The sequence below is a fragment of the Drosophila obscura genome, unplaced genomic scaffold, assembly GCF_018151105.1.
Source record: "Drosophila obscura isolate BZ-5 IFL unplaced genomic scaffold, ASM1815110v1 contig_73, whole genome shotgun sequence".
Classification (NCBI taxonomy): Eukaryota; Metazoa; Arthropoda; class Insecta; order Diptera; family Drosophilidae; genus Drosophila; species Drosophila obscura.
The window spans coordinates 4,208,298-4,227,518 of NW_024542865.1; the positions used below are offsets into that span (position 1 = coordinate 4,208,298).

Sequence of the window (19,221 nt, forward strand, 5' to 3'; positions counted from 1 at the left end):
TTAATGGAAAATTTCTCATAAAATTCTTATGCAAAATGGCAGTTGTATTCTCCTTTGGTGTATATAGATTCTGGCTAAGTTTTAGCTTTTTTTTATTATCGGTTTCAGTCATTTATAGGCTAGAAAGGCTGTTGGAAATGTTCGTTATGTATGCTAAGTATTATAGCTAACAAGCAGCAACTGAAAATATAGCTTTTTCCTGGTTATCTCTCTAAGGTGCTGCCAGACCTCTCCAATGTGGTTTTAAATCTAACTGTTTATGCTTGTTTTAACAAATTATCATTAAATTATTAAATTTTGGGACCATGTGTGAAAGTTGAAAGAAAGAATGAAATATTTTTGACTACAAGAAGTTTTATATCGAGATCTTGCCCAGTCTTTACTTTTACTTCTTGTCCTCCTCCTCCTCCTCCTCCTGATCCTCTTCAGTGTCTAAATCGCTGTCGCTGTCGGTGTCGGTGTAGGTGTCGCTGTCGGTGTCCTTTTTGTTGCGCTTGGACATTGGCTTTATCTTTGGTTTGACAGCACCATGTTTGCGATAAATACTTTTCTTGGAGGCGGAGGACTTGCCTTTCTTTACCTTCCTTACATTCTTCACCGTGCAGCGACCAGGGGCTATGCTATGTAGTTCTTGTACAGTGGAAGGAGTTTTGTCAATTAGTTCCAGTGAACCCATCTGCACTGCCACAACGAGTGCGGTCTCAACGGCTAGACGCTCCTGTACAGTCAGGGGACGCTCGACAATTTTGGCCGTTAACGCCAAAAGTATCTCATAGGAGACAGGTTGGTTGACAATTTTAATCATTGTGTTCATTGCTTCAACCAAGTCGTCAAAACTGTTTGGGTGCGGGGTTACGAAAAAATGAATGGATCACACAGATGATTAGAGTGCTTACAGCGACATGTCGAATGGAACCGAATTGTCACCTTCGGGATCAGCCATCATCAGACTTGTACAATTGCTGAATATATTCGGAAAATAGTTTGAGACGAGCGACAGTTAGATGTGAGCTGAATTTCAAATGGGAGAATGTACGACAATCTCTATGTGTTCCATAGCACCTGCCTACTTTGGACGCAGTCAATTGTGGGAATAGGGCAAACGTTTGGGGGGTCCAGGTTCTACAGGGTTGGGATCCTCCTGTTGCCAGCAACAACATTAATGGGTAATATTATGAGTAAGCCAGAAGGCAGGCAGGCCAGGCAGCACGAAGCGTGGAATACTGAAATTCGAGGATGAAAATTTCGATTTGCGAATGGGCAATTCAGAGAGCTTAACAGAATAAATACAGGCACATGTGTGACAAGTGGAAAACGGAAAGAAATATGCCTCAATATGCCAATCCATTCGACAGCATTATCAGCCATCTCTGGCTGGGTTAAGTACGGCTACGGGTTGGGTTGGTGTGAGTGTTCTGCCTGTAGATTGCCTTCCCTACACGCTTAGCACTTGTTGAATCTATTGTGTGGGGGGGGGGTGGGACACAAATGTATTCTTAGCATTAAATGGAGCCAAGGGAGAGCCTCCAATCTCTCTCTCCCTCTCTAGTCGGGTGTCAGAGGTACAAATCTCCCTTTAGGTTTCTTTTTTTTTTTAGAAATTTAATCAGCATTTCAAATGCATTTGAGGCATTAATACGAATGTGTAAAGTCCCTGCCTTGGCCGCTCTAACCCTTGTTGGCCCTGGCCCTCAGCAGCGTCTTGCAGGCGGCATTGTGCGTCTTCAGCGGCAGTTCATCTGTGCAGCAGAAGATAGAAGAGAGTTCAGTCCGCAGCGCATTCAAATAGCTTTGGTGTGCTTTTACTTACATATCTTGTGATCACCCTGGACGGGCAGTAGGATTTGCAGCTGTTCCGGCTTGCTGCAGACAAACACATAGGGACTATCGGACTCGCCGCGCGGATAAGTGTCGCGATATTCCTCCTGCGGCACACAATTCTCCACATGAACGCAGCCCAGCAGGCTGCTGGTGGGATAATGCTCGGGGAACTTCATATTGGGATCTGTGCGAGAGGGAAGCAGATGAGAATCCTGTGGGGGGTGCGAACTGAGAGCTGAGAACTGAGCTCACCCTTGTAGTGGAGCCGATAGAACTCCTCCATGTGGGCTATCTCCTCGGGATGTGGCTCTTTGGACGTCGCAGCGATCCACAAACGACCGCGATGCTCGCTGTACCACACGCGTCCCTCGTGCCTGCCACAAAGAGAGAGAGAGAGAGAGATTCATGGATTCAAAATGGATTTTGCTTAGTGGCTAACGCCACTCACTTTTTGATGCCCGCAACCAGCAGCGAGGCCCAGGGCTGATGCATTGACATGCACTGTCGCATATCCTGCATCTCGAGCAGCTCCTTGTCCTGCACACGATTGTAGATGCGCTCCAGATTATCGCTCGCTGCTGGAGCCGCCGGCCAGTTCTTTAGCTCCTTGCTCGGCCGATAAACGGGCGGCTTGGCCATGCCCAGATTGGGCGCCAAGGCCATGGCCGAGTGGCCCGTTAGGGACGTAGATTTGCCAGCCAGCAGACCATCCGCCTTGCTGATGGCCGCCAAATCCTGAATTATCTGCTGCTCGTACTCCTTGCTGACGGGCAGCTCCTCGGGCACCTCACGTCCCGCGAAATCCACCTTAATCTTACGCGTCAGCCGACTGCCGTGCTTCAGTTCATGCATCTCGCTCTTGAGCCGCTCGTACTTCTCCCGCTCGATGTCGCTCAGCCAGACGGAGTTCTCCTGAAAGTAGTCCAGCTCGTCATCGATGACTGTCGTACGCTTCTCGCTGTTCCGATCGTACTCCAGCAGGCGATCCCGCTGCGCGATGGCCTTCTCCAGACCATCGCCAGGCTTATGGCTGCTGCTGCTGCTGCCACTGCTCGTGGCTTTGTTCTTCTTCGACTGCTGCTTGCTCGGCTTCTGGCCACTGATGTTCGCTGTCTTGGTCAGATGGTTGCTCTTGGATGCATCCTTGGCCAGCTGCAGCTCCTCGTCGGGCGTGTGAACGGGACAGCCGCAAAAGAGGCACGGCCCACTGCCCTCCTGCTCGCACACAATGCGGCCACAGGCGAGGCAATTGTTGATCAGCTTATGCTGCGCCGCCTGGCAATCGCAGTGGCGGCGTCCCTTCAGCATAATGGTGTCTCCCTGCAACCGGCCATCGGTCGCATACAGATTCACATATTTCGTTTGCTTACCCTTGGCTCCGCCACCGCCACCGCCACCGCCACTGGTAGCAACACCGGCTGGCGCTTTTTTATGCATTATTGGGGATTTGTTTGGCATTTGTTTGGTCGGTGTGCCGCCCTTGCCGTTGTTGCGCGCCTGTTTGCCACTCAGCAGCATGCGGCGGCAATTGAGCAGAAAGAGGCGATGCTCCTCGTTCTCCTCGCACAGCAGATTACCAAAATAGTTATCAAAATCGTAGTCATCCTTGATCTCCAAGATGGCCCTATGGAGAGAAAGGAAACCCTTTAGTGTGGCAGGAAAATGGGAAGGCAGCCATGGCGGTGCACTCACTCCATCATTTTGTCGGTGACCACGCAGTCCAGGCATTTGGATAGCGTGTCCCGTACCCAATTTTCCATGTTGCAACGATTTCAGATTGCCAAAAAATGTGAAATGACAGCAAATTTTGAAAACGCAAGCAAAATCGAACAGCTGTTGGCAGCAGTGTTGGGTTAGCACTGGATGTGGCAGTGCTCTAAGCCGTGAACAATAGTCCGCAGCAAAGAGAGCAGCAAAGCGCTGATCCGGCAACGCCGCCGACAACAAAACGCGCTGCTGCTGCTCTGCTCGCTCTGCCCGAACCGAACTGTGCTGTGATCTTATACTAAATTAAACCGTGGCTTGCGTGAAATCCGTGCTGTAAATAATATTATGTGTGCCAGCCGCGGCAACGGCCATCGAAACGGCTTCGTCTACCAATTGTGTTAATAAAGAGAAAGTCAACGTTCAGGTATTAGGCGAGAGAGTCCTCAAATAACAACAAAAGCACCAACAACAGCGTCAATTTGATGAAGCAGCAGAGTCAGTGGCAGAGGCAATGACAGAGACAGACAGAGAGAGCAAGAGGCAGTTAGCTAAAAAAAAAACAGAAAAAAACCAAAGAGCAAAAAAAAAAATCAAAGCGACGCCTCAGTTTCCTCCTGTGCCGCAGCAACCCAACAACCACCCCCTCTTGGGTCTTTACCATTCTGTCAGCTGTAACTGTAAAATAGTGAGAGAGAGGAAAGAGACCGACCCCCCACACACCGCTTCGCACCTTACCGTATAGCGACCAGCAGCGACAGAATATTTTTTGTTCACTTTTTTTTTATTGTTCATGGACGAACGGTACTTCTGGCATGCTAACGGTATATTCCGTAATACGTCCAAATTGTTTTAGCAAACGTATTGCAAATATTGCGTGTGCGCCTATTACTGTGCTTGCTCTCCTTTGCTCTCTCACTCCTTCCCTACTGTATTTGAGTGACTGTGTATGTGTGTGTGTGTGTGTGTTACTTGCAGTTTATGCAGTGGAGCATAGTCGTGATCAATGCGTTGAAGGAAATTCCCAGCTGAAATGCGATGCAAAGCAAATAAATCTCATTGTCAGTCCCTTAATCAAATCTATGACAAAGTTCCTGTTTTTGGAACACATTATGCCTGTGCGTGTTTTAATCGTCAATAAAATACAGCGAAAAGAAAATTGTCTATACTGGCACGCAAAAGCGATAGCATAACGGATGCAAGCGTTTATGGGAATTACCAATAATTGATATATATTTAATAGAAAACTGAAGAAATTCCTTCGGACCAACAACGCATTAATGGTTCCGCATAAACGTTCCTGTAAATCTGTATGTGTGTGTGTGCCTCTGTCTGCTGCTCTTCTGCTGATTCCTTTTCGTGAACGGTACGCGGTGCCGCAGTCACAGCGTTGTTGTTTTTGCATTAAAATTGTATTTACCGTTTCATTTTGTGCATCCAGTTCTTTAAATTGTACTTGTGTGCGTGTTGTAAACCAACCAAAAATAGCAATAAACAATAACAATGCAGCCGCATAACTGACGTCACAAGAGAGGCAGGAAGCGAGAGCGAGCGTGCGCGCGTTTGCCACTGTGTGAACAACTGTAAACCTCAACCGGCAAAACCTCAAAAACCGAACAGCTGTGTGCCTCCTAAAACAAAATCAAAAAGCAACAACAACAACCTTTACAATCTCGCATAAGCAATATAAAATAATCATAAAGACAAAAACAAAAACACAAACATAAAAAATAAAAACTAATTTGTTAAAATGTATCGCATCGGTCCAATTGGACGGAAATCAAACTTCCATTCGCGAGAGAAATGTCTGATTGGCCTCGTCTTGGTCACCCTGTGCTTCCTCTGCTTTGGCGGCATTTTTCTGCTGCCGGATAACTTTGGTGGCGATCGTGTCCTCCGCGTCTACAAGCACTTCCAGAAGGCCGGTCCAGAGATATTCATACCCGCCCCGCCTCTCGCCGCCCATGCCCCGCGCAACGAGGATCCGCACTTTATGGGCGATCGCCAGCGGCTAGAGCAAAAAATTCGAGCAGAATTGGGCGACATCCTGGATGAGCCACCGGCAGCGCAGGCAGCAGCAGCAGCAGCAGCGGGTGAAGCGGGAGCATTAAACGCTGATGCAGCCAATGTTCAGGCCCCAGCCCCCGCTGCGGCGCTGGATGAGCAACTGGAACAGGAACGGGCGGAGGCAGAGGATGCCCGCCATGTGGCCGTTCCTGTGCTGGCGGCTCCAGCACAGGGCGACTCTGGCACAGTTGCCACACACAACAATCCCGCCCAGCAAATCATCCAATTGCCCATGGGAGGGGGTGGAAATGAACAGGCGCCGGACACTGTGGACGCCACTCTGGAGGAACGACGTCAGAAGATTAAAGAGGTAAGTGCCGCCAGCATACATATTGTATAACAAGGCGCACCCCTTGGACTACGCCTCTGTTCATTCCCTAAATCTCTGTCTGGCTTCACCCCTCTCCCTTTCTCTCTTGCTCCAATTTGGAATTTCTTGTTAATTTTTGTTGGATTTTTTTATATTTTTTTTTTGGTATGTGAACAATTATCAGCATTCCACTATTTGTGTTTCCTCTCGCATTTGCTCTTTCGCTTCTCCGCTGCTTACTTCCGTGACGCGACTGACTGCATGACATCCCGATTGTGGCTCGTACCTTCCTTCGGCATGCTCTCCCTTGCCCTAGCAAGAGTACCGTACCCCGTTCTCGTTCTTTTCCGCTTCCTGATTGTTCATAAAGGTGCTGAGTAAGTCAACGTGTGTGTGTGTGAGTGAGAAAGAGACTGATGGGAAGTAAAACATAGTTTATGCGTTAGTTTATGCGTTTCTTGCAATTTCACGATCCACACAGCAGTTTATTCTTCAATTGTAACTTTCTCCTCAGACTTTCCAACTTTGAATTCCCTCCCTTTTTATTTTTTAGTTCACGCCGCCCCCCACACTACGAAATCTGTCACCAATTAGCAAATTTATTAATTCCATTACAAATTTTTGCAAGTCTTAATAAAAACGTTTTATTTTTGTTTTTATTTACAATTCGCTTCGTTTCGTTTTCTGTTCTGCGTTGCTGCCTTTTTCTATTTGCTTTTGTTTTTTGCTTTCGCTTAAATTCCAGTGACCCAGAATTCGTTGAATCGAAAAGACGCTGCTGTGCTGTGCTGTGGGGCCCCCGTAGGCAAACGAAACGAATAGAAAACAAAGTCTTGGAATTATCATTAAAAATCAGCCAACGGGTCAGCAGAGTGACGGAGGGGGGGTGTGTGTAGAGATGTGTGCGACGACGAGCATGGAAACAGAGAAGAATGAAACGAGATGATCGTTGTCGACGTTTGCCCCTTGCCCGTTTGCCGTTGCCGCTGCCGTAATTCTCTGCGATTCGATTTCGCTGCCTTTTTACCTAGAGATGGGGGCGTGCGTGACAATGTCATAGAATTGTTCTATTGGCAGCTATTTCTCAGAATGAAAATAATATTAATGAACAATCAATTGTTATTGTATATCGAGGGCTATGTGCAAGTGCAATCTTATTTCCCCGATATCAATACCCGATGGGGTAGTATCACACAATAAATTGAAAAACGCGCAACACGAACAGCCTGAAAGCCCAGACCCCTTTCCACTTATCGATCGTATCTGCCAGACATTCAGAACCAAAATGTATTCTCAAGTTTCGCATTTAAAGTGTTTGGCGGCGTTTGGGCAATGGTGGCAGATTATATTAAGTGTAGGGAGGAAGTTGAATCACCATTGAATATTGAATCACTTCGCTGATTTAATTAATTTGCTTCACTTTTATCCGTATGGGGACCCTCTATGGGGACTTGCGAAGATTTCTGATTTTTATTTTCCGCCAAACTCTGCTCAAAGTGATATTGAGAACCAACACCATTCCATACGATAAGAGATTAAAGATGTATACATATGTACATACATACAATATGTACGTACGTAAATATAACAGCTTTTAAAGTTTATTTAACATTTTTACATATTTATAACAGTTGTGTACCTATTGTAGAACAGTTTTATAACTAGAAGAACCTTAAAAACCTCTTCCCGGAACCCAAAAACATTTTGTTTTTGGAAAATTAAAAAAAATAAAATCTTTTGTCATAACGTGGCTTTTGAGAGCCAAAAAAACTGCTGTCCCGGTACTACATATTACTTGCCATCGTCATACCAGACACAAGCTATAGTATTATTATAGCGCATCTCTTTATCGCTATATCTTGCTCACGGTTGAAAGAGTGCGCGACGAAGGGCGGGGGCCACTCAACGAACCATTTAAACACACACATTAAAAATCCATCATCGGAAAAGATTTCTAGATAAATCCTACCTACCATATATGTACATATGTACATATGTATTATATATTATTTTAATAACGTGTACTCATTTCTTATTTAAAATCATTTTCAGAGCTAGTTGAGCATAAAATGTGCACATGACTCTGCAAATAACGGAGTAATTATTGCTACCACCGCGCCACCCATTATACGAGTGGGAGGGTGGGGGATATGTGCCCGTCATGCCAACCATAAAAAACTCTGACCAAAAAAAAAAACCAAATGAAATTTAAAAATATTCCAACATTTCTATTCATGCCACCAGTTGCTGTTGCTGTTGCTGCCTGCCACTGCTGCTGCTGTTTTGAGGCACACTTTTGTTGTCGGGTGGGGCTTTAGAACAATGTTCCCCCCTTCCCGTTTTTTTTTTCGGGGGCGTTGTTAATTTAGTCATTGCCTACAAATATTTACATAGACAGTGGAACGCTCACGCTGTGATAAAAGGATCGGAGAATTTCTTTCATTTTGATGGTATTTTTGTTCGATGCTTTCGATGTTTCCACTGTGCCACCGGACTTTCTGTTGGCCCAGCTAATGCCAACAGAGTGGCTGAGGCTGCCCCCACACTTCCACCCACTGAATCCCATGTTGGCCCCCGCCCCCTACACTCAGGGGCTTGGCTTTCACCAAATATCGTGTGCTATGCATACAAACAAAAAGAGCGCCAGAAGGGAAGGGGAGAAAAAAGACCTATGGAGCGAAAGAGAGAGGACACATAACATTGCACGCATAAAAAGGAACAGAAAGAAAGAGAGACAGGGACATATTCGCATAGAAACAGAGAAACAAAACGAGAGGGAAATAGAGAAAAAGTCAGATGGAGAATGAATGGATCGCAAATAGAAGGAAATGTGTCAATAACCCACCCACCCATCCAAACAATTCAGAAGGGGCCGACAGGCGACAATAGCCAGGGCACTTTTTTTGTGTACTAATGTTTTTTTTGTGTTGTTTTCTGAGGCTTGCCACATCACAGTCAGTGTCATTGTTCCCCCGATGATGATAGTGACTCACAGAGATAGAGAGACAAATAGAGAGAGAGAGACAAATAGAGAGAGAGAGAGATTGGCATGGAGCGCAAGGTGTTTCATGGGTTTGCATGTTTGCCCAGTGCCGTGGCCCCCACCTAATTATTATCGCAATTATTTGGGCGCAACAAATAGTTTGTGTTGTGTTTTCTCTTTGGTTAAACATAAAAATTACCCCACGACCAAAAAACCATGCAATTAAAAACAATATAGCAATTAAATTTAAATGCGAGTGCATGTATTCTTTTTGGTAAAAATATTTAATTTATTCCTGCGAAAAAAAAAACAACGATCTGTGCACAGAATCGAGTATGGTCTCTCGGGTCTGTTGCAGATACAAGGTGTAGCTCTGATAGTGCCTATGTTTCGATGGACGTATCTAAAGAATTTGGCTAGAACTCCATCGAATATCTTCGTGCTGGATTCCATGGATTCGTGGGGGTGGGAAGTCTCCGAAGATATCGGGGAGATCTGGCCAACAAACTTCGATAGAGGGATCATACCAGGTAGCGCAGAAGATTTCGCAGGGCTCTTCCGTTTGTAAAACGTTTGAAGACAACTTGAAGTGGAGGCCATCTCCCACTCTGCCCGTATTAACAAAGCGCGAGAAGGCGCTTTATCTGAATTGATGGAACTGAAGTCTGGGAAAGATGTTTTCGGCATGGAAAAACAAGGTTCCGTTGTACGCCAACATGAGGGAGATTGCATTAGGCACTATCCCCACATCGATCCCCAGGCTCTTTCTTCTCCGCCCGACACCGACCATGTTTGCTGAAGGAAAAGACAGGAGTTCCTTTATTGGTATAAAAATGATCATACAGTTTTATTGGGGCACTTACCGCGCACAAACAAACTCCGAGCTAAGATTAGCATTAAAAATGTTTCGAAAAATTAACTTTTTTTCCTGTCTTTTTTTTTTACCAAAAAGGTTTGCAAATTTTTGTTCAATTACTATTTTTTCTTCGCCAAATTTGAGTTACGTTTTGCAGAATTTTGTTTTGTTTTTTTTGCAAAACTTAGCTTAGATAAGTTTACTAAAATTTAGTTGTTTACTGTTCGCAGGCTCGAAAATAAATGAAATAAAATATTTCATTGAATTATTATGTGTAAATATTTAATGTTTCAATTTGCTTTAAATTTTAGTTACTTTTTACATGTCATTGTACTCAGTAAAGACAATTGACAATAACTTTCCCTGCAACGTGAAATAGTATTATCACAACAAGCCACTCATTACCTTCTCCGTTTAGCCCAGTCGTTAATAGCACGTTGTGTTGTAATAATTGCGAACCACTTAAATGGTAGCTCAACTGTGAAAACAAAACCTGATTATGGCTCAGAGGAGTTCCCACTACTATATATGGTTTAGTCACTTAGCCAGTGAATTATGGGGCACGAATGGTTACACAAGTGACAATGCGACAAAATGTTAAAATTACTAAGCAAAAAAAAAGAACCCAAAACAAGTTGTTGCAACAGTCAAAAGTGATTGTTCTATTTCATTTTGTTACTCTTATTAGACTCTGACTTATTTTGATTTTTATGTATATATTAAATTTATGCAAAAATAATAGCAAACTTTTTTTCTACAAAAATTTGGATAACAAAGAATGTTCACGTTGATAACTCTTTATGATCTTCAACATTTGGCTGTTGAAAGAGAAAAAGAATTAACGTTTACATTTTCGATTAATTAAAGTTACGAGTATAATTCTCTACAAATGTTTACCTCTAGGAATAAATTTAAATATGTATCTACAAATTCATTTATATGTGGGTATGTAAACTACCTCTAAAAACAGATGCACTCCCTGGTACATATCTAATAAAATACAAATAATTCTTTGCAAATATTTGGGGATTTCGACATTTAAATGTAAATGGAATGGCAGCGGTTTTCTAATACATTCGATGCGTGTTTGCGCCATACCAAAAAAGAAAAAAACGCTTCATTTAACGCTGACCTTTGGGCCAAAAGCTTTGATCCCCATGCATATTGCAGCGGGCCCCAAGCCCATGCCGGTAGTTGTGTGTGTGTGTGTGGCATGGCCCGAACCTCCAGCCAACAAACAGCAGGATAGAGGTAAATACGATAGAGCGAGAGAGAGAGAGGACGAGAGAGTGTTGTTCCGCTTACCATTTCGTTCCGCCGCGAGCTTTGGCTTTTGGGAAAAGCTCTGCTTAGGGAGCTTTTCTACGCTTAAGCGATTTTTTGGCGCCAAAAAAAGATTGTTGAATGTTTTGCGGCGGTGTTTTGTTTTTTTTTTGGCAGCATATTAGATAGGGAATGCGGCTCGGGTATATTCGAAAAGTACTTCACTTTGTACAAATAATAATAATTAAATAATAATAATACAAAACAATAATAGATAATAATACAAAATAATAATAGATAATAATACAAAATAATAATAGATAATAATACAAAATAATAATAGATAATAATACAAAATAATAATAGATATTAATACAAAAGAATAATAGATATCGAATTCCAAAATGTATGTAAATTTGTCGATCGCAACGAAAATATCCTCTCACTCGGAGAACATCTTCCATAAGCCTTATAGAGTATCAAAAGTTCGAGCTTTATATTTTACCCTGTGTACCGTACCTCTTTCCTTTCCTTGGCGTGTGGTTCGCCTTCGTCGATGGCTCCTCCGCTACGACTGGTAGTCGTAGGGGGGGGAGGGGGGGTGGGAGGACTCGATTCGCTTCGATTCGCCGCTTCTCGACTTGAGAGCCGAACGCTTCCGAACACCCGACCCGACATCGGCCGCTATGTTTCGTGTTCGTGTGCTGTGAATAGCCTCCTGGTTATCCTTCGTCGGTGGATGGGGGTGCGAGTTGGTCGGGGGGGGAGGTAAAACCAGGAGAAGGGCTAACTGTCTGGCTGCCAATGGGACTGGTACTGGTACTGGTACTGCTGCTTGCCACTGTCGCTGGTGCTGGTGGCTGGTTCTTCTGCTGATGCTTGGCTCTGGCGCGTTCACTGTGTCTCCTGCACTGGAAGCGTCAACTCCATTTGCAAGCGCGCGCGCGTCTCGTTTCCGTAACATACACAAGAGGTACGGTACGCGTATACTATTACGAGTCGAGTGTCGGCATCGGGGTATCGGGAAATCGGCAGCAAGTAACGGTTGTTTGCTGTGTGGTACGTGCGTGTTCAAGGCTATACCTGCAGCAGGCACAGTGGCACGGTGGCACGGTGACTGCGGCTCTGGCTGTGGCCTGCAGCCAGCATCCATTTGGCTACTCTTTTACTTAATAAAGAACAAAAGTTGCATGTTGTTGCAGTTGTTGCAGTTGTTGCAGTTGCTAGTGGAAGATGTGGCAGGCAACTTATTGTTTGCGTTTGCCATTAATTTTGGGTGCGTGGGTGCATGGGTGGTGATGTGCAGAGGGTCAAAACCGCCAAACCGCCAGGCGGCAGTGGCGGTGGCGGTGGCCGTTGGCGACGCTGCCAAGCGGAAACGGAAGTGCAATGTGCCGATGACACCATCTTGCTTTTCCTTTTAATATTTTTTTTACGTGTTTGTTTTTTTTGCTTGTTTACATTTGAATGAAATGAAATGCGGAAAATGATGACAGGAAAATCGGTACAGATTCAGTGTAACATTTGGTTGGGTAAAAAATGCATTAAAATGCAACAACAAAAATATATACCTACCACACAAAAAAGGCGTTTTACGGAATGAAATTTCTGAAAAAATGTTAAAAAAATATTATGCCCACAATGTAATTGATTTAATAAGATAATTTAAATGGAAAACATAGTGTTTTTTTTCCCACAAAATATTAAGTGAAAAATTGAGGGAAATAATAAAACAAAAAAAATACTGCAGCCAAAAAAAATTTGCAATATTTAAAAAGTAAAATTCCATTCAATGCATGCACCACAATAACTGCCATTTCCCAGGACCCGAGCCCAAAATGAGTGAGCTGTTGTTCGAATTAATGAGAGCAAAATGGTGAAAATGTGGGAAATTTCTGTAGGTAACAATGAAATGAAAGAGTTGAGTGTTTGCGATAATTTTCATGGAATTCCATGAATATTTTCTGGAAATTACCACTTGAAAATGCAAATATTTAATGAATACTTATGGGAAAATGCATTCAACGGATATGTCATTCAGGGAAATTTCGAACGAAAAATAAAATGAATGCAAGAAATATTTGCTAAGTCTCAAAATACAAAGAAAATTTTAATTGCTGTCAGTTTATGCCATGAAAATGTATAATAATTCTGCAGCACCTTGTAGGAAATTTCTTGCCATTTTCTGGATAATATTTAGAGTGATATTAACTTTATGTTTTCAATATCAGAAAAAATTAATTATTACAAAAAATAGAGGATGCTGCAATACACATTTGGTATTTAGTAAATATTTCTTACATGTCACATAATGAATGCAGAATACTCGTATGACACTGAAGAAACAGAAGCTGCAAACAAATTGCTAAAATATTTTGCACAAAAATTCCCCAGGGGAATCTGTCTTGTTGGGCAGGAAATGAGAAAATATATGAATTATTGAATAGGTATTTTATGCTGGTGCATATTTTGTTTTGAAAACAAAAACAAATAAAATTTTCTAGTAAATATTTGTTGTAACAAATTCGTTGTTTGACTTTTGTAGAAATTGCTAGTTTTGGTGTAAATATTTGTACGATATGTAGATATGTATGTACATATGTATTTCGTACTTTAGCTAGGAAAATGCATGCAAAATTTATACTACAATTGCGAAACAGCTTACATTTTTTGATATTAGGGTGAATGGAATGAAAGGAATAACACACACAAATTATAGGATTAAATTTAATAAGTATTGCAGTGATGCATGCGGCACGTGTGCCGCCACTCTAAACGTCAGGACTGATGGCTTCAAATGTTGTGTAAATGTTTTCAAAATTATTTTAAGTGTTTCCTTTTTTTTTTTAAATATTCCGTAGCTTACTTTAGCAAACCTTAAAGGCACATTGTACAGTCTTTAGAAGAATTAGAAGTTTCAGATTACTGAAACTCTTTAAAAATCCAAAAGAAGGATACGGCTTCTTCAAAAGTGATCATAAAGATGGCAAAGATCGGGAATACTATATCATAAAAAATAATGCCAAAATGTTTCCTTAATTAAGGAATTATTACAGAGATTCCTCTGTAAAGAAATAAACGTTTCTTTCTTGAACAAAAATCATTTCCCCCCACTGGCTATAAATCCACAGGAATTATGGACAAACATCTCTACGAAAACTTTTTTAATTCATATTTTTGCAAACAAATTTTAATCAAGCAAAATTCCACTTTTAAATTCGTTGACACTCAAAGCAACTTTTGAATGCTGCTAGCGAGCGTGGAATCCCCGTGAGTAATAATAAGGAATACAACACAGGATGGGGGGGAAAAAAAACGCCACCAGAATACACCGAAAACAACGCACAGTTTGGGATCAAGGGAGCTGGGGACAGGGGGACAGAGGGACGGACGGACACTCTCTCAGCATGGGGCACAACAAAATATACGACGAGTATATGTACGCACTCGCCGTACTTGTATTTATGTGCATAAATGAAAGCCAAAAACTAAATCTAAAAAAAATATATGTAATATTCCGCACAGCAGGCAACAGAGAGAAATTCTTCACACGCGAAATGTTGCAGCAGCAGTAAATAAAACAAACGGATAAAAAAAAATATATATATATACCAGTATATGGGTTAAAAGAGTGGGCATGGTAATGCAAATGGGGGGGGGGGGATATAACACAGTGAATGGGAGAGTGAAAGGCTGAGCTGAGTGTGGGGACCCCAAGCTCCCTGTATATGAAATATAAAAAATAAAAAATAAAAACCAGTAAAAATACTATATAGAAAGGGTATTTTCAACTTAAAGGATTCACGCTGCTCAGAATATTTGTTCTAATGAGAAATTTTTATATTTTACGTCTGTAATAAATGAGATCATTTTTGTTAGATTATAAACCTTTGTATGGACCAAGCAAATAATAATGCAGTATTATTATATTATTATATATTATAATAGCATAGAATTTTCCGTTTTAAAGTTGCAATATTTATTAGATCATACGGAATTTGTGGTAAACGTTTAAAAAGAGAGTAATAAGAAATACAACACAGGATGGGGGAAAAAAGCCACCAGAATATATAACCTATAACCTATAACTGTAGCACTGTGTCTATTAAATTTGTTTGAAATTTTGGACAATACAAGCAATATTCTAAACCTTAAAAAATTCGACCAAAATACCAAAAACTTTGAAAGCTGAAAGCTCTTGGTAGATTTAATATTCTCTAGATAATTAAATAATTAAATATATATCCTTTTTGTAACTACAAGTACAGGGTATTAGGAACGTTGAAAATTCTCATAAAAATCTCAGTCATAGACAAAACTCTTCTCCCTCTCGCTCTGGTCTTTCTCCCTCTTTATAGAGAGATGTATGGCCACAAGGGGTTACATTTGACTATACACATACACACACATGGAGACACAGACTGTGGTAGGAAGCGGCATTCACACATTTGAAAGTAACGCATAATGCGTCATTTTTCACTTGAGCAGCAGCATACAGCATAATAACCATCACACGCAATGGAGGAGGCTTTGAAAGGAGGCGCATAATATGAGGAGACGAACAGGGAGATAGATGAAATATGAAGAAACGGAGAGAACCGGAGGGGCAATTTACAATGCAGAAAGAGCTTAAGAGAGAGAGAGAGTTGGAAACAGAGCCAAAGAAGCGAGTGTGTAGAGTACAGTGGGATCTCTCGTTGGTGGGACATATCTGTGATTTCAAGAGAATCATATGAATTATATATAGAAGATATATTTTATTGATAGTGTCGGATCACGCAGCCCCATGTTAGCATTTAATTATATTTTTAATGAAATTTCCATGGATAGATTCACCGAGACCAAAATCTTAAAAGTCAAAATTATGAAATAAAAATTTTAAAGTTTCTGAATTTTTATTATAATACTTTTTTTAGGAGACATCCTACACATGTCATCCTGCACAATATTCTAGAAATACTGAAATTGTCATACTGATATTTTGCCTTAGGCTGTCACACAGAAATATAAATCATTCAATATCTAAAGATCTATTAAATTAAAAGAGTATAATACAAAGTAAATATCCTCTGGGAATTGCAAAAAAAAATTCGAATGAGAAAACAAACGTTTTTGCCGCACCCCCTCCAAAAGTGGGGAAGTACTGCAGTTTTGTTGACTGGGAAAACTAAAGAATCGAAATAATTGAAATTTGAAACATTTGTACACCCCCAAAGGGACAAAACAACTGCTATCCGTCCTGTAGAATTTCCACTGTTTAAAAGAAGAAACGCAGAAAGATGATTTGTTTTCCCAGGCTAGAAAGAAAAGTGACTGCTCCATAGCTCCCCAAAGTCCCCCCCCTGCAATGTGCATCTTCCAAAGTATTTGAGAGGGGCTAGACAAAAGCGTATCATATTCTGTGCTGCCTGCCTGCCTGCCTGCCCACCCACTTCACTGCCAACTATCCGTATCCGTATCCGTATCTAGCCGAACGAGTATATATCCATCCAGCGAGTCATGTGTTTGTTTACAGGCAACTCGAGTGCACTTAAGCGGTGATACAGAAGGAGAAGGAGCTGACTCTAAGCCAAAGGACGAGGCCCAGGCCCGGACAATCTGATGCTGTGCTGCACTTGATGCGGCGTGCAGGCAGAGGCAGTGGCACTGGCACTGGCACTGGCACGAGAGACGTGTGAGGTGTGGCAGGTGTTGGAGTAGGTGGGTAGGTCTGTGCAACCGACAAACAAGCTGCAGCAGAGGATGAAGTGAGGAATTTCAAGAATTTCCCTCCTACTACCAAAAAAAGAAAAACGGAGGCAAACTAACTTTCTTTCTTTGCTGCGTCTTGTTCGTGTCGCTCGTGTCTGCCTGTTGACCTGCCCCAATGCTAGTGTGTGTGTGTGTGTGTATGGTGTACCTTTCTGCTCTATCTTCTAGCATCTCAAAGGCACGACCCCTCCTTACCCTTACATTCGTCCCACTCCACTTACTCCACTTTGACACGTCTGATTTGATGTCAAGACAACATTTACATTCATCGTTGGGAAGAAGCTCGCAAGTCGTTCGGTTGCGAGGGCAAACTAGCCATCATACTCATCTACTACAAGTCAAAGAAAAACTCTACGCTTTATGATTTTCTACTCGAAATGATTAACCGCCAAGAGGGAGCTACTCATGCCCCGTGTTCCACTTGGGCTGTGGCATCAAATGCCCAGATGCTGTACGCTAGGTATCCAATTTTCTGAAATACGTTTTTGGTTTTTGTATTTATTTGTTAATATTTTGTATTATTTATTATTATATTTTAAAAATTTTGCATTATTTTGCTATTTTTTTTTAAATTAATTTTATTTATATATTTATTTTTTTTGTATTTTTTTTGTATGCTGGCATTTTATTGAACTTAGTTACTTCCGCTTTTTGTTGTTGCTCCTGTTTTTTGCTGTTACCTTATTATTTTCCTTTCTTCCATCTTTTTTTTGCTGCTGTTTCCACCTTCTTGTTTTTTATTTTTGGTGTTGTTGCTCTGTTGCTCCTTGCTTCCTTTTTGCTCTTGTTGATTAATAATTCATTGGGCTTTCCACGCCTTTCTTGTGGCATCGTTGTCCAACCATAATTCTTGTGGCGCCCGCCATCCGTTTGTATACAGAAAAAGAAAAAGGCGAACAAAACACAAACAATTTATCGGTGGGTGGGGCCAGGAGACACAGAGCCAAGAAGGTGCTGCAGTCTCTCTACAATGAGTAGTGTCAGTACTCTCACCATAAGTACTATACCCATTGGCTATAAAACATTCAAATGTAAAGCGATCAATGTTAATCGCGTAGATTGTAAGGTGCAAGAGCCACACACTTTTTTGTTAGAATTCCTATTGTCTGTTTCTGTCGCGTGTTTTTGTGTGCCGCTTTCTGTATTATATTATATTATTTATTGATCCTTCCTGGCACTACAAATTAACAAAAAATGTATTATTTACGTTGACTACGTTCAATAAAGTTTTTATTTTTTTTCTTATTTAATTTTATTCCGCTTCTTTTTTATTTATTTTTCTAAACACCCAGAGTGTTTGATTCCACTGTGGGTAATCTAATCCAACAAATTTCACTTAAATCATTTAAGTTATGTAGGGGGTATCCCTATGGTCGTAATACCCCTATTCATTTTTTGTTCTATTTACCTGAGCTTTCACGGCACTTTCCGCTTCTGACAAAACTTTTTAATGCGTGTGCCTGTGTCTGACTGTGTGGTGTATATGTGTATGTACAAATATATATATACATATATTTTTTTTGTCAGCTTTTTCATGCATTTTATTTACGTTTGTTTGTTTGTTTGCTTGTTTGTTGACTCTCTCGTACACGTAACTGCATTGGACAGCAGAAATTGTAAAAATCATTTGCTGACTTTTTGTCCCAAAAGTTTCACTTCACCTTTTGCCCCCCGCCCGCCCCACTCTCTGTCTCTGTCATGCATTTCTGTGTTACTTTTGGCTTTGGTGCTCTCTCTCTCTCCCTCTCTGTCTCTCTCTATCACTGGATCTTCCTCTCTCTCTGGCTTACTATTCTTGTGCTCAGCTGTCTCTGAATTTCATGGCGGCCCATGCCTCATGCCTCATGTTGCATTTTAATTGCGAAAATCTAGTTTTATTTCTGTTTCGGTTTTTCGTTGTTGTTTTTATTTTTTAACTGTCTTTTGTCGCCAGTCAACAGAATTGATGTCCCTCGCTGTCTCCCTCTAACCGTCTTTCTCTTTCTGTCTACCACTGTAGCCATCTCTCTCTCTCCCTCCTACTCTGGGTGAATGGCAGCCAAAGTCAGGATGGGGGCCAAAGCACAGAGACAATCCATTTTGTCAGGCCAACAATTGAAGCCAAATGTGGTTTTTTTTCGTTTTTTCTTTTTTTTGAACCCGTAAAGGGTATCTCTGGTTGACAGAAGGGAAGGATATAGACAGAGAGGAGGTAGAGGGTGGCCAAAGAGCGAAATCGAGAAGGGCAGTCAAGGGACAGCCGGACAACCAAAAAGCAATTAAGCGAGAAGGTTCAAGTTTGGTTTGCAAAAGGGCTATAAGAAATGCAACACACAAACAGCGCATCATCGCGATGGTATCTGATATCGGGAAACAGCATCCAAAATGAAGACTAAACATATGCAGGGGGATGATCGGCCATACACTAAATATGCATACGAGCGCTGAGTCTGAGACACTTCACTACTCAGGCAACCAAAAGACCGA

At 41.8% G+C, this 19,221-nt stretch overlaps 3 protein-coding genes across 3 annotated transcripts in view; 1 reads left to right on the top strand and 2 right to left on the bottom strand.

The window, feature by feature from the left end:
• Positions 1 to 47: 47 nt before the first annotated feature.
• LOC111065347 lies at positions 48 to 1,044 on the bottom strand. The gene is made up of 2 exons (XM_022353468.2): positions 897 to 1,044; positions 48 to 836 (listed from the first exon to the last, which is right to left on the bottom strand). Exons 1-2 carry the CDS (start codon positions 944 to 946, stop codon positions 386 to 388), a joined length of 501 nt encoding a protein of 166 aa, XP_022209160.2. The 5' UTR covers positions 947 to 1,044; the 3' UTR covers positions 48 to 385.
• A 554-nt stretch (positions 1,045 to 1,598) lies between these two features.
• On the bottom strand, positions 1,599 to 3,702 carry LOC111065412 (activating signal cointegrator 1). Its single transcript, XM_022353592.2, has 5 exons — positions 3,514 to 3,702; positions 2,270 to 3,445; positions 2,074 to 2,195; positions 1,811 to 2,005; positions 1,599 to 1,739 (listed from the first exon to the last, which is right to left on the bottom strand). The coding sequence occupies exons 1-5, from the start codon at positions 3,579 to 3,581 to the stop codon at positions 1,669 to 1,671; spliced, it is 1,632 nt and encodes a 543-aa protein (XP_022209284.2). The 5' UTR covers positions 3,582 to 3,702; the 3' UTR covers positions 1,599 to 1,668.
• Positions 3,703 to 3,767: 65 nt separating this feature from the next.
• LOC111065411 (mannosyl-oligosaccharide alpha-1,2-mannosidase IA) overlaps positions 3,768 to 19,221 on the top strand; it is a 67,455-nt gene continuing 52,001 nt past the window's right edge. Inside the window, exons 1-2 of the mRNA XM_022353591.2 lie at positions 3,768 to 3,952; positions 4,967 to 5,902. Coding sequence (XP_022209283.2) covers positions 5,276 to 5,902 — 627 coding nt within the window. The 5' untranslated portion in view covers positions 3,768 to 3,952; positions 4,967 to 5,275. The remainder of the gene's footprint in view (positions 3,953 to 4,966; positions 5,903 to 19,221) is intronic.

Excerpts from the sequence above, each read along its gene's own strand:
- LOC111065412 (XM_022353592.2), bottom strand. The coding sequence starts at position 3,581 with ATGGAAAATTGGGTACGGGACACGCTATCCAAATGCCTGGACTGCGTG. Across the intron at positions 2,196-2,269 it reads CTGGTTGCGGGCATCAAAAA|GCACGAGGGACGCGTGTGGT; the intron begins GTGAGTGGCGTT and ends TCTTTGTGGCAG. Across the intron at positions 1,740-1,810 it reads CCAGGGTGATCACAAGATAT|ATGAACTGCCGCTGAAGACG; the intron begins GTAAGTAAAAGC and ends TCTGCTGCACAG.
- LOC111065347 (XM_022353468.2), bottom strand. The coding sequence starts at position 946 with ATGATGGCTGATCCCGAAGGTGACAATTCGGTTCCATTCGACATGTCG. Across the intron at positions 837-896 it reads GTTCCATTCGACATGTCGCT|TTTTGACGACTTGGTTGAAG; the intron begins GTAAGCACTCTA and ends GCACCCAAACAG.